Source organism: Echiichthys vipera (genome assembly GCF_963691815.1).
Source record: "Echiichthys vipera genome assembly, chromosome: 18".
NCBI lineage: Eukaryota > Metazoa > Chordata > Actinopteri > Perciformes > Trachinidae > Echiichthys > Echiichthys vipera.
The window spans coordinates 9147434-9163068 of NC_139843.1; the positions used below are offsets into that span (position 1 = coordinate 9147434).

Below are 15635 nucleotides of genomic sequence, written 5' to 3' on the forward strand. Positions count from 1 at the left end.
AAATAAGCCCTTTTAATGGACACCGAGACCTTTAAATAGACTTGATCACAGTGTGTATCATTTCAAGCATAACAGCATTAGCAGTGATCCTGTTTCACTCTCACCGCTGTAATCACAGAATATAGGTCCTGGCTATCATCCCTTTCTCTGAGGAGGGGAGGCAGATAAGGCCCGTGTTGTGTTCCCTCCAAATACATCACAGCTTCACTTCACAGATAAGAGGATAATGAAGGCACAGACAGCCTAATGAATCCTGGATATCATTTCTCAGCACGGCCTGATAAAGTTTCTGCTCTCAAATTGTTCGAGAAACGACATTCTCTGACTCGTTATGAGCACCACTACTGTCACTGTGTGGATTGCAGTCTTTCCTTAAATTTTACTCACAGCTGGAGATCTAGTTTCTCTTGCTTTTTCTGTTTTTGCAATTGCTTTAAAATCTTGCGTTTTACTGACTTGTCGCATGTGTGTGTGTGTGTGTGTGTGTGTGTGTGTGGGGGGGGGGGGGGGGGGGGGGCAGGGACACGGACATGCTCTCTCTGTTAGTTCCATTCTTGACTCAAAGGCAATCATATGAAGAGGTTGAAACTAACCTCCGTAGATTTATGGCAATCTATCGAGCCTAATATTTATTACTTTTCAAAAATGACTGAAGGGGCGCACAGAAGCCTTACATCTTTTCCGCAGCTGCACAGGGTTTGACCCCCCCCCCCCCCCTCTCTTATTTCCTGTCAATCTTCAGCTATACTTTCAAAATAAAGACATGAAAGGAAAAAAAGTGAATATTCAACAAATAACATTCAGATAAGCTGTATAACCACATACACACTTTGAGACAGTTTGGAACATAATTGTCAGCAAGTCATTTGTGTTTTCTCCCCAGATTACACAAGAGCATCCTGTTCACTGTTAACTAAAATTGCAAATGTCTAAAGAAGCTGCAACCAAGAAATATTCAGCTGTCGATTAAATAATCTATTGATCAACTAATCAATTCATTGTGGTTTAAACTAATCCTTGAAAAGATATAAAAACAGCAACAATGAGCCTTGCATGTTGAACTACACACATACAATGCAATGCCAAATAGTGAGAAGAACCATAATGTCTCAGCATAATTGCACTGGAAGTGTATGATGGTCTGTGTGTATTTTTTTTATTTGAACCTCTGTGGGTGTATCTTGCAGGAGAAGCCAGTGCATCCACCATGTGGGATAACAACGCCTGGGTGTATTTCTATGATAACAGGACAGAAGGAGAGCCTCCCTTTCTTATCCAGGACTTTGTCCACGCCCTGCAGCCTGATGCCCATTTCATCATCATGCTCAGGGACCCAGTAGAAAGGTGAAAGTAATCTCTGTTTCATTGCCTCCCACTGCATATCTGCACTGAAACGTTCCGACACGCACACTGCCACCTTTGTGCCTCTATCATAGCTGTTTACAGACAGATACGTTTCCTGTTTATACGAAACAAAAGACCTACTGTCACAGAAGATGTGTTGCCTTTTACTCAGCCTGGCTGTCACATATGTTTCATTATGATGCCTTTATAGGAGCGGTGGAGAACTGAGTGTCTGAATGTCTGAATGCTGAATGCCTGCGAGACATTCTGTTTAAACTGGGATTACTTCACGCTGTTAAAATTGATTTCTACTTCAGAGAATGTCTGAACATGCTTTCTGTAATTGTTTTTGTAGCAATACTGAAACGTACTATGTTCACTCCATCCATATTCAGATTCCTATTAAACTGTTCTTCAGTAAGATTAGCCTACGCATGTTGCCATAACCATTATCCACAGGATCAATATCATTCTCCATGTAGATGAAATGTTTATGCTCAAAGGTTCTCAGTCCCAGCCTCTCGTACAGTCATTCCCGTCTCAAGCTAGAGATAAATGCACTCTGTTAAAACCTGTCATAGGCTGGTTTTAATGACCACTTTTTCAGATATTATTCATTCAGTTCTATGGAAACTGATACCATGGAGAATACTCATTCTGCATCCTTTCAATGCATGGCAATAATTTATGAATGCAATAGCTATTCAGTCCTGTCCAACGATGACTACTCAGTCATATTTATCCAAGTTCTCAAGACAAAAATGCCTTTTCTGAGCTGGACACACATAATTGCACCTTGTTTTCTTGTATTTCTGTTGGAAACAGATTTGTGATGGGTGGAAACAGATCACTTCATTTAGAAATCCGAGTATCTGCAAAAACCTGATGAGTCATATCTCCACTTTTACAAAATGAAATATAAGGGTCTTATGTTCAAATTTGTTTACAGAGCATCTATGTTGTCTTGCAGGCTCTACTCTGACTACCTATACTTTGGTATTGCCAACAAATCTGCGGAGGATTTCCATGAGAAGGTGTCAGAGTCGCTGCAGTTATTCGAGGGGTGCCTTACGGAGTACACAATGCGCTCCTGTGTGTACAACACTACTGTCAACAACGCCATGCCAGTGAGTGTACCCTCCCTCCCACTTTTGTCTAGCAGCCCTGCGGAAAGCTGCAATTAGGCAACCAGCACATTAGCTGGTGAGAAGAAAGAAATAGAAAAGAAGTGAAAAAGACAGATGGAGTGAAATCCCCACTTCATTAGCAAATGCTAAATCTTGCAGGGTGGACTATATGAAAAGGTTTGTCAACACTTCTGAACCACGGAGAAGTGCAGCGTCTGTAGACTCTCTTTGTACTAGAAAGGTTTAGCAGTGGTATGAACTTCGTTCTAACCCAAAGAAAAGACCAAGTTGTAGTGTCAGTCAGTGCAGGGCCCCAGTGTTGGGCCCCTTGCCAGCTTTTCCCACAATACCCAGAGGCAGACTGGCAGAGAGGGGGAGGTGGAGACCATCCTCTTTTGGCTCCCCCTCCAGGCTGCCTTGTACTCGGAAGTCCTCTCCAACTGCCACTGACAAGCTTTATGGCCCTCTGGGAGCATGCTCACTCTCTGCCGCTGGCCTAATTGTCCATCCTCTAATATCTCTTCAGACTTATTAGACCATGCGAAAAGCATTACAGCTGTCCTTACAGCGGTCTCTCATGCCTGTGGCTCCTCGATAAAAGTTTTAGAGCTCAGATTAGAGTCCATAGAGAAAAGATGAATAAACACCAGCATAAGAACACGATTGGCCTTCACTGTTGTATCTAATTGATTTAACAAAGGAAGAGTTGCTGGCCTGGCTTACAATCATTTATTCTGAACGGCCTTTCAGTTTCTCTAAAGAGGCAAAGGACGCAAAGACGATATTCCGTTCCCAGTGACAAGGTATTTTGTTTATGCCTACTGTTCTGCAATCAACTGTCACATGGGAATCTAAAAATCTATTTGAGCAACAGTTAGGATATCTGCAGGTGCCCTGGAGAAATCGACCAATTACATATTTTGGGGATTGTTGTGAATTAATTGAATGATCGTTTAATCAAAAAAAAAAGGCACACCAATCATAAATTATCGGATCCCCAGGTAACATGACATTGCTTATTTTGTCTGTCCAACAACCCAGCAAATGTAAAATTGTAATGTTTGCTCGATGGATCACAACAATGGGGGGGCTTCTGCAGATTTATGATTCTAGAGGAAACTATTTTTCTCAAATCCCTCAACCACTCATACCACACATGCTCAAATGCCCATGTGGTGCACTGCCTAGCATTAGCCAGCCGTACACAACAGGGAGATGTAATAGAACGCTGTTGGAATTCCCTCCATTTTTCTTATCCTTAAAGAAGTTTAAACATGCTAACAGCCCTGTGTCCCTCCACTAAGGAGGACATTTATTGGATAGAGCTTGGTTAACTCACATTGATTCTCCGGTTTTGTGTCCTTAGGTCAGGTTGCAAGTTGGCCTGTACATTGTGTACTTAATGGACTGGCTGACCGTCTTCAGTAGGGAACAGATTCTGGTCCTGAGGTTGGAAGACCATGCCTCTAACAGGAAATACACAATGCACAAAGTCTTTGATTTCCTTAATCTGGGTGAGTAAACAACACATCCCAACACATGACCTGGATCGTCATCATTCCCTCTGGTGACCCTGATCACATAAGACAAGTAGGGATCTAATGTTAGCGCGTTTCAGCCATGCACGTCTTCATGTCCAGTTAAAAGTACTCAAAGAGGAGATAATGAGAGTTTCCGCTGCTGTCTACCATGCTCACAAAGAGAAGAAAATTATGTTGATTTTGAACTGTTAAGTTTTGTTTAGCCCACTAGCCAAATTTCCTTCTGATACATGTATGAACTTTTTACACCCTCCATACTTTCAGTTTCAAAAATTGCCTTCTATTGGGTATACAGTAGATTACTGTTTGTAACAAGTCAGAGTATATGTGCGACAGACAGTCACATACAGTTTTGCCCTGTAGTCTGGAAGCCCCCTTGTCTTCCTGGTTCATCTCACAGTTTAATTGCCCCAAAGCTCAGACTTAGCTCTTCAAAGAGCTGCCACCACCAGCCAAGATGCGATTACCTCCCAGAGCATCAAATCTTCCGCTCAGAGCACTACACAGTGACATTTAAGAGTCATTTCCTGTTTTTTTGTTCCATTTGTGTAGTGCTGTGACAAAATCTGAAGTTGGCCAGAAAGTAAGGGTGTGAAGGAAGTGTTTGTGTGTGTTTTACAGGGCCGCTGACACAAGAAATAGAGTCAGAAATTACAAGAAGTCCAGCGTCAAACACCAGGAGGCCAGCTGACAAAAATCTTGGACCCATGCTGCACATCACTAAAGAGATCCTGCGGGGTTTCTACATGCCGTTTAATGGGAAACTGGCCAAAGTGCTGCGGAATGACTCCTTCCTCTGGGAGAACAACTCTAAACTCTGAAGAACCCACCCCCTCTTTACTTAAGTAAAAAAAAAAACAGTGATGTGTCACCCAGTCCCTTCATTTGAGCTTCAGTTCTATCAAGTGCCCATGAAAATCAATGTGTTTTTTTATTTTAAATTATTTTCTAAGTTATAAAAGCAGAGAATCAAAGATAGACAATAGCACAAGAGAGTGTGGTGATTTTGTTTGTGTGTGAGTGAGAGAGTGATGAGAGAAAGAGATGTTGGCAGGTCTTGATTGTTTTCTTTTTCTTCTTCTGACCAGATGTACAAAATTAAACAGTGAATTCAAAGATATCAAAACAGTCCTGCGTGGGTTTTATTCAGTTTGGTTCGATTAATTAAAAGAAAGTCTCTTTTACAGAACTGCAAAGATGAGACCTGTTGTAATAGTTTTTTCGTCCATTTTGTCCGACATAACCGGAATACATCTGAGCAAAATAAAGACTTACAATGTGCCTTGATCATAATTCAGTCTCCTGTTACAATATACAGTGACAACAAACTGAATGAAGTTGTCTGTAATCAGAGCATGAGTTTAGTGAAACAACACTACCCTCTACTGTAAACCACATGTAGTTGCAATCTTTAAATTGTCCCCATCAACACTGTTGCTGTTGATACTGGCAAACCAAAGGCTAAAAATAAAGACATCAAATGGATTAATTGCCGTCTTCAAATGCAAACTTCAGACGGCCTTGTGCTGTTTATTAAATGAGTTCAAAATGAAATCTATATCATGAATATTATTTTCTGACTGAAGTTGAGTGAACTGAAAGTCAGCCACGTAAACTCTGACTCATGAACTCTGAGACCCCATTTTGTTGACTTGGTGTCACTGAATACCAATTAAAAACGAGCTGAATCCAAATGCTTGTTATAACATTTGATACCAAATTAATTTGCCAATTGAAACAAAGACTTTTAAAACACTTTATGCAGAAACACGGCTACCCAGGGGTGAAATAAATAATAGGAAACAAATGAACAGCATTTTCACTACATGTAAATAAAACAAAAAAAACACTGTCAAGCACTGTCAAGCACTACTGAACAGTTTTAATTAAGGGAATGCGATACTGTGTCATATGCAGGTGTCTCAAACTGATCCAGTAAAGGGCCGCTGTGGCTGCAGGTTTTCATTCCAACCAAGCAAGAACACACCTGATCCAACAAATCCAACTGTGTGAAGGCAATTCAGTCGGTTGAATAAGTCAAGTCAGATGTGTTCTTGCTTGGTTGGAATAAAAACCTGTAGCCACAGCGGCCTTTACTGGATCAGTTTGAGACACCTAGAGTTAGAGTATTGAAGTAGAAACATACACTTTCTCTACACCAGAGGGCAGACAATACTTACAAATATACTGCAAAGTTGCAACTTGGACTTTAAGCTATAAACATTTCTCCATCATCAACAAGTTGATTATGTGTGTGCGTTAACACTAAAAGATTTGTCAGTTTTAAACTAGAAAAGGAGAGTCTGTCAGTAGTCGACTTCTCGCAGCCTCTCAGCCTTCCTGTCCAACAGTCACTTAAAGACAAACTGACCTAAATACTGCTGAAAAAACTCCTTTTAATAGTTACTAGTAAACCTGCAATCACACCGATTTACTGAACAATGAGACGCAGCTCTTCATGACGGCCTTTTTAAAAAAGGGAATGCAGCTCTTTCACTGTACAATGCCAGCAGCTTTGACTACTTCCTCCTGACTGAAATCAAGACATCTGACTGGGCAAGAAAAGGGACTGCAAATCGTTTGCATATTTTGTTTGGAGTTGGGACGGTCCATCTGGCCGGCTGAAGAGGTTCCGCTTCAATGAGCGCCTCCGACCAACTTCAATTTCCTTGGAACTCACAAACTTTATCAAAACTTCTTTCATCCTAGTCTGTGCTGTATCAGAATACAGTGACTGACAGGAAACTGGACAACTACTGCTGCTGAGAAAACACCAGAGACACACATTCAGCCTGCGGACCCACTATTTCACATTCCTTCGCTTTGCCTCTGTGCTAAATCACAAAAATATAACCTGTTGTCGTGGGAAATGACACATTTTTTCCAAGCAGTAGCTTATTCTAACTGTCTGTCGGAATGACTCATTTAGTCAATCAACTTATTTGGAGCAGATTTCTAAAGATGACGATATTTAGCATCTATGCTCGGGTCCCACAAGGATAACTCAGCACAGCTCTTCTCATAGGGCCTGGGAGTGATGATAAACATCATCCAGGGAATTTTAACTCAACTGCAGGTGGATGCTGGGGTGGAGGTGGAGCTTATCAAATGCTATATTAGGAGCAGAAGCTGCAGTGTACAGCAGAGTTTGCAAAAGAGCCAGCAGGAGCAGCATAGCAGAGCAAAGGACACCTCAGACTTTTAGAAAAATATATACTACACCTATACCTTCAATATGCAGACTGGGCACCGGCCTCGATGTCACTGTCCCTCAACTTAACACCTCCAAACATTGTGAACCAAAAATATAAACCCTGCTAAACATCTCACATGTGGCATCGAGCTGAAACCCATAGCACCTGCAGGATTTATTACCAACATATTCTTATCAGAATCAGATTACATTCAGTTCATGGAAATCAGCTTACGGTTGGCTTAGCAGTGGGTGTTGTTGAGTGTAGCAGCAGTGTCGACCATAACACAGCAGCTCGGGAGTATGAGAGGCTGAATAAGGAACCATACCGACTTTTGAGATTCAGCATTTATCCTAATGCATAGCAGAGTGTTCAGTGGATTGAAATGTGACAGTAACCTGTGTGACGAAAAGCTGTTACAATGTTGGGTTTCTCAAAAAGTCAATAATAAACTGAATACATAAATGGACTGTGTGCAAGACAGCAGCCATGACATCCCTATGGAAGAGCCAAAAACTCAGATGTTGAGATAAGTTACTTTAAGCTGTAATTTTAAAGTCTACCAGACAACAAACAGCAAGAAGATGCAATGGGGTTGTTGTTGTTGTTGTTGTTGTTGTTGTTGTTTTTGGCAACATTGTTGTTAGCAGCCTTGTTTACTATATGGCTATAGTGTTTGGTGAAGACACCTGATAATGAAATCATTATTTCCTCCTCAAATCGACCGTTAGCAGGCTAGCGCGTCTGTAAGATGTTATGTGAACGTTGATTCAGCAGTTAGCCTGAGGGCAGTTCAACAGAACACCACAGGGAGTTTAAATAGAGCGCCTCGGTGGGCGTCATAGGATATTATGGGTGAATATATAGGCTACTGTAAATATAGCGTCTTTTCTGTTTTGTTTCGTTTCATTATTATTAATTTTATATAAGATAATTTAACGGTTCAGTATGTGGAATCTTCATTCAAAGCTATACATAAATATAATAATACACCCACAAGGCGTTTTGATGGGAACAGAATGAAAGTATTGCTTTTCAATAAAAATATATATATTCAGCCTGAAATAATAATAAAAACATTTTTTTTATGGGTTTGACAATAACTTTCTGTCACGTTCTGTTTCCATTGTACCAGCCAATAGGGGCCATTTTAACAGCCACTGTGGGGTTGCCAGGGTTGTCTGTTGTTGGGTGCAGCTACTGTAGATTGGCATTGGGTGAAATGGAGCTTGCCAATCCTGCAGCTGCTTATTTGACCCAGCAGCTGAGTGACCGGAGACGGGCAAAAACAAAACTCAATATAGACCAAGCATTCACTCGATGGACTGAGATAAAGGAGTTCAACAGCATTAAAACGCAAGGCAAAATGGCTTTGTTTGGGTCCATAAAGAGGCTCCAGGTGGTCTGAAAATGTTGGTTATTGCAGAGATGTAATTGAATTTTCACTTCAATAACAAAAAAATATTATTAGGTGCTGCTGGGTACAAATCTTATTAAACAGTGGTTATTGATCAGTGTTATAAACATTGGAAAACCTGCTTTAAGCTACTGTCGCCTCCTTTCTGGATAGGAGGCTTCTGCTCTGTCGTCCTTGCTGCTGTGTGGATCCTCCTTGCTTTGAAAGAAGGCGTCTAAATGCCGACAGCATAACAATGGAGTCCCTGACCCTGCAGAGGGCCGGATGTCACATTCAGGACACATTTATAGGATTCACATCAGTGTGTTGGATGTGGCTGGGAGAAACTTTGTCCCCAGGTCCATTTTTCCTCTGTCAGTCTGAATAAGCTTTGAAGCAGGGCTTTAGCAGAGAGGCCTCTCTCTCTCTCTCTCTCTCTCTCTCTCTCTCTCTCTCTCTCTCTCTTTCTCTCCAATGTCTTTCCCACCACTTTTCTTTCCACTCCCTATCAAGTATCTCCAAACTCCTCTGCTCTTCCTTCTCCTTGTATTTTAGCCCTCTGTCAGATTAAGCTTTAATGCAAATCCATTGTAGTGTGGGGCTTCTTAAATAATTTCCCCCTGGGATTATTAAAGTATTTCTGATTCTGATTAATGTGAGGCATGTTTGTCACTCGTCTCTAAGACCTTTGGCCATCGCAACCAGGGTATAGAATGCTGTCAAAGACCACCAACCACTACATCTCCTGCTCGTAACTCTCCCGTGATCCTTTCAAACAAGCTGAGGGAAACTTTTGAATCGCAGCTCTGTGTCTCACTGTTGTCAATGATTAATGGAGAGTGTCTTCAGATAACAAGAAAGAAGGATTTGGATAAACAAGTTAATGCAACAAACATTTGTTATCCATCATGCTGATCGAGTGCTCTGATAGTCTGCCAGTTATATTTGAAGAGGTTGTGTGAGGCTACGTTATGCCCACTGGTGATGGAGCGTGCGAGGAATGCAGACAACAAACAGATCTTAATAAAAACTGGGTGAGATTTGTTGGAGAAAATATAGAAATATAACGATAATTGTCTTTTAAATTATACAATAATCGAAAAAGTAAGCTGAGGATATTGAACTGAAGAGTCTTGCAAGCCCTGTTCACTTCTCTTTCCTAACATTTGTGGGATATTAAGGGTTCAGCCCGGCACATCTGTTTGTGATATACAGTGCTATGCAGTTTTTATCTCTTTTGGACACATATTGTAGAAGTAGAAATGGTCGCTGGCATAGCAAGTGATCACTGATTTCCCGGCTTCACAGTCTGTGATGGCATTGCCAAACAGCTTGCAGTTATTTTTGTTTTTGGGCGATGGGAATTTTACTTGTAATGATTGTCGTCCGAGCTCAAGTCAAGAGATGCCAAAATGTTTTTCTGTATGTTCGCATCCTAATTGTTTCCCCTAATGGTTCCGTTTAGCTTTGTCAAGTCTCTTTATGGCTGAATCGATCGATTCAGGTATTTTTATCAGACCCTTGGAGGATGGAGGATGTGCTAAACCAGATGTTTCTTTTTTTTTTTTCTGTCCTCCCAGGCCTCTTGTGCCCTCATAGTTTTGTCAGTGTTCACCGAGGTTCAATGGATCCAGAGTTTTTGCTCTGCCTTAAATCCCACCTCAGAGTCCATACAAGCATTTCACAACAAGGATAAAGGACAGTACAGTATTAAATGTGGTAACATCTGTGTCTGGGCGGTCCGTCTCCTTGCAGCAGCTAAGCTACCAGATGTCTTTCAGGGTGTAGTAAAATAAGATAAAAAAGTAAAAAAGTAAAATAAAACTTGTCCATGAAGAAGACACAACAGCTAAATTTTGCATCATCTTTTATTACATTTGACTGTGCTCATATGCAGATGGATTCGCCTGCCATTCAAATTCAAATCTGTCATTGTTATTAGATGTGAACATCTGGTCCGTTTCGATCTCATCCAGCTGGAACCTCTCCCAGCTGCTGTGAACGTGGACAAAGAATTAGAAACACAGGTGTTCAGGAAGGGAGCGTTTTCAACAGGGAAACTGAGGGCGGCCGTGCTGAGACGCGTCAGGATACAGGCCACCGAGTAGTAACATTGACATTGTTATCGAGCAGCTTGAGGTCGTAGTGTGTGATGAATAGATAAAGAGAGTTTTCATCACCTAAAGGTCTCCAAAGGGGTGACATTCATCCAACCTCCCCCAACCACAAACCACAATACATTATCCAGAATTGTAAGACTTTGACGAATGTAATGGTTTCTGCAGGGATGATAAGATATTGCAATAAATGGACAGAGCCAAAGCAGAGAGTAGAAAACCATAAGTTGCAGCCATGAAAGACAGATGTCCAAAGTACTTTATGTCTCAGCGGGTCTGAATAAACAGCCTACTGTGTACATTGACAAGTTATTATTCACATCCTAGAGAAAAACATTTGCTTTTGAAATTTAGTAAAAATTAACTTTTGCAGATGATTGGCTTTAAATCAGTGTTTGTTTTTGTTTGTTTTTTGTTTGTTTTTTTTGTTGTTGTTTTTTTTTTTGGGGGGGGGGGGGGGGGGGGCAATATGGGACAGCAGAAACAAGCCGTAAAAGTAACTCTGACATACTGTGTAATCACATTTTTAAGTTGACATGGAAAACTTGGTAGAAACCTGTAGCTTTTACACATCCAGCAGATGTATTCATTTGGAGTGGTGTTTCTGATAATGCAGGTACAACAGTCCCTCTGTTCGAGCTCTGATTTTGTTCTCAATCAACTCGTATCTGGCTCTTTAGCTGCTAAATGTTCTGATGTGTTCATCAGTTAGTTGCCAACTCTGTCTGCCATTTGGTCGTGGACAGCATACAGTGGAGTTTTGGACCCTTTTCACCTAAAACTATTGCCCGGCCTGCTGCGTCTGATGAGAGCGGTAAAAACATGCATGACTAATTCAAAACAGTAAAGTTGTGGGCCATTACACCAAAAGTTAAACCATGCTGAAATGCTTCATTGTGCTGACAGGAAGTGCAGTAATAATGCTATGTTGGTTTATCAATACAAGTGACCCCCTTTGCGTAACTGAATCCTTTGTTAATGTAAAATATTGATTATAGCAGTTTTAGTACGTAAAATATTTGGGAACAAGTTCCAACTGGCTTCCATATTCATCTCTTCTTATGCAATTATGCATAATTTTGCACAAGCCATGCGTGAAGTTCCACCTCATATAACTCAAACCTTTTCTCTCTCAGTATCATATTATTTTGTTCTTTTGTTCTTTTGAGGTTTTCTTGTCTTTACTAGAGACGGTTCCATAACTGTAATTTCACAAAATATCAGGTTTGACTCTGCTTTGATTCTGTACGAGGTCGTTACAAAAGCAAGAGAAAGAAAAACACCTCGCTGCGCTGTACTAATCAGGCGCAGGTATAAAATGACTGCAAAATAACGTCTTATGAAACTGGATCAACTGAACTGCTTCAAAACATGTGAAATCTGCATTAGCACTACACATCATGAAAGCAATACCCCCACCAGACTGCTATGAGGTGTGAGCCTGCTACGTCACAACATTGGATATATTGACTATAATCAAACCAATAAAAAATGGCTTATATCTTTGACTTGACTGGCAAAGCAGGTTGGGATATTTTCGAGTCCCAAGAAGGACACCATGAGAACTTAAGCTGACAGACTCAGAGCATACTGATCTGTGTGTATAGTTTCTGGCTAATTGACCATCGCCACGTTTCACAGTTTCCATGGACACAGGAGGAAAATTGCTGAGATCCAACACCAGCATTTTACATTCTTTTGTTTAATCAGAGCTTTTCACAGAAACAATTGAGTAGAGTTTGGAAGTGTATACAACCCGAACTATGCAGAAATCAAATTTTAAAGGTCCCATATTATGCAAATTTTCTGGCTCATTCAGTATTTTGAGGTCTACTATAACATGTTTCAATGTTGTGTTAAAGAACATACATTTTTCTAATACTGTCTGTTTGAATATACCTGTATTCACCCTCAGTTAGCATGCCTCTCTTTAAGCCCACCTCCTGAAAAAACCCAGTCTGTTCTGATTGTTCCGCGCTCCCGTGTCTCTGCACCATCATTGCAGCCGGGGAATTAATGTAATGGTGCTGGAGCTGCACTTTCTATATATTAATTATGACACAACTGTATAGAATGTCTGACTGTTAGTTTAATGGCAAAGTTTTTGGAAATAGGCATGCATTTCTTTGTGGATTGAGGATGTTTTATAATCAAGAAACACATTTAATCGCATTTGTTTACAATTATGGCCTTAATGTAGCCACTTAGACCTGGTCTATGTCATTAAAACTGACATAGCACCAACATGACATCCAAACATTGACAGCCCCACAGTACTCCTTGTTAGGAGTTTAAGATAAACCCAGATTAAGCTTGCGGATTTAGTTTCCCTCCCTGTCCGCATATCAATAATGCATGATTCAAAATGATTAATCCAGGGTTCTTATATGCCACTTTTTGGATTCATATGTGTCACATTACATTTCGGTAGATAAAAGACAAGGCAGGTTTGTCCCTGTCAACCAGGGGTGCACCTGTTCATCCTCAATGAACTCTTCAGATAAGAATTCCTTAGAAATATTCACCACACGCCAGTTTGACTGAACAAGGTTGTGTTTGATGGATGATAACAAAACGTGTTTGCATGCATACAGTTTTGTTCGTATGTGCAGAATGTAAAAAGAGAAGAAAAAAAATCTACATTTGTAAACCACTGTGGGTCCAATTACAGACATTTATTCATGTTGTGTTCAAAAGCGTAATTCGATAAGCGTTTGATATTTCAGTTGCTTTTTTATTTCTCACTTTAACTCCCAATTATCACTAACTACACATTTTTCTGTCAGGGAACACTTGGCCTTGCTATGTCCAGCTTAAAAGTACAGTACCATTATAAATAATTCTTTCCCTTTTCAGATTCTCTATCTCAAACCAAACCCCCCTTTCATCAATTACAAGGTGTCAAAGCAGCAGCAGGGGGGTATTTGCTACTGAGCCCCTAACCTGTCACTCTGGGCACTGACGTCCAATTAATGGAATTCAGCCGAGGATTTTCTCCCTAAAGAGATTATGGAGAGGCAGGAGCTATCAATCTCCCACACTGGATGTTCTTCACTGCGAAAAACAGCTATTGTCACAACATCCTGCCTCCAGCTGCCCTGCTCCACAGCCTGATAAGCAGCTGTTGATCCGTCTGCTTCAGACTACAGCAGGTATTTTAATGCAGACATTCTGGCTGTTGCAGACAGCGAGTGTAGGAAAACATTTCATGCTTTAATAAATTTCGACCGTGTCTAAGTAATTTCTAAACTACAGTACGTATATTCTGTTAAAGCCACAAGGTTTCTCTTTGCTATAAGCAGTTTTTGGATTTGATTTGATTTTAAAAATTGCATAACATTAACAATCATGACTAATCATTTAACAACTTATCATACAACTAATATACCATACAAGAATACAAAATAAAAACAAGATAAGGAAAACATTTATATTTAAAAAAATTAAATAAAACATAAATCTACTAGATTTAAGCACTTTGTTACAAACTATCTGAACTAGGGTTCACATGATTCGATTCAACATGTTTGTTTCCTCTTCAACCACGGTCGTAAAGTTTCAAGCCTACAGTTATGCTTTGGGTTTGTTGTAATCAAAAGGCAAGTGTTAATTACAGGCCTTTTACAGAATGAAAACTCTGGGATACTGCATGAAAGTCAGGCATAAAAGTTAGATGAACTTCATGCCCGTCCATCCCAGCCTCCACATTACAGGAGGTAGTCTGCCTTGCTACATAAAGGGCACACTGCTTTGCTTATTGCCCCATAAGGAACTTACATACAATTCAAAATGATCCAACATAGACCTGATTACTCAGGATAATGGGCTGATTTTCCCCTAACCCCTGCCCCAAAGCGGTTTAAGTTGCCTAAACAAACTTTAGCCATATACAGGTGACTGATCATAAAACGGCCATATGAATTGTGTTTTGACTGTTCATATGGGTCATTTTGGAAATGGAAAACAACCAAAAGGACTTTTTGGAACTGCCAAAAGAGCCCTGCCCAAGGATCACAGACATGTTTTAAAAATCCACTCTAAACAGCATTATGTAACCAGTGCAAAGATGCTAATTGGGTTCTGGAGGTTGCAGCATGTTGAACTGAAGGCAGGAAATAAAAGTATGGCTAAGGGCACGAGTTATAGTCGACTGAACAGGAAATAATTAAAGCTTGCATAACTTTTTTAAGATGGGAAAAATAATGTAATGGCTATATTTTGGCTAGATTTGGTAAATGATGAAACAAATTATAGGTCAAATAGCACCTAAAATGAACTGCATCACAGAACCCATCAATCCACATGGTCTGTGCCCTTAAGCCCCAACAAACCAAACCAAAGCCAAATCTGCAACATTACTATACTTTAAATGATGGGGAAAAGACTGACAATGGTTTAGAAACTTAGCCATACAGTGATCACTCCTGCAATGTAGACCGGCCTCCAAAGGCATCACAGCTACAATGTTGTCATGCATTTGGAAAATCCTGAGTCTGAGAGTTGTGGCTGATTTTAAGGGGACATGTTATGCTCATTTTCAGGTGTTTTGAGTATCTAGTACATGCGTGCATGTGAACATGTTTACATGCTTTAATGTCCAAAAATGATTTTTCTCATACTGTCTGTCTGAATATACCTGAAACGCTCCTGTCTCTTTAAGCCCCCCTTCCAAAACGGCCAGACAGCTCGGATTGGACAGAGCTGTTCCGGGTCTTCTGCATCTAAACTCTCTGTCTCTGTACCATCATCTCAGCCGGGGAATTATAGTAACAGCACTGTAACTGCACTTTCTACTGTACCTACATATAGTAAAGTTACATCATACGTATCACATACGTATATAGAAGTCCTGATGGCTTATTTAAAGGCACCGTTAAAGGCTGCCAACTCTGTGAGGATTGAGCATCTTTATACTT

The 15635-nt window shown here is 40.5% G+C and overlaps 1 protein-coding gene across 1 annotated transcript in view; it reads left to right on the forward strand.

The window, feature by feature from the left end:
• chst15 (carbohydrate sulfotransferase 15) overlaps window positions 1–5106 on the forward strand; it is a 34507-nt gene extending 29401 nt beyond the window's left edge. The window contains exons 5-8 of the mRNA XM_083932541.1: window positions 1188–1344; window positions 2315–2471; window positions 3838–3985; window positions 4634–5106. Of these exons, the coding sequence (XP_083788667.1) occupies window positions 1188–1344; window positions 2315–2471; window positions 3838–3985; window positions 4634–4833 (662 nt within the window). The 3' untranslated portion in view covers window positions 4834–5106. The remainder of the gene's footprint in view (window positions 1–1187; window positions 1345–2314; window positions 2472–3837; window positions 3986–4633) is intronic.
• The last annotated feature ends 10529 nt before the right edge of the window (window positions 5107–15635 follow it).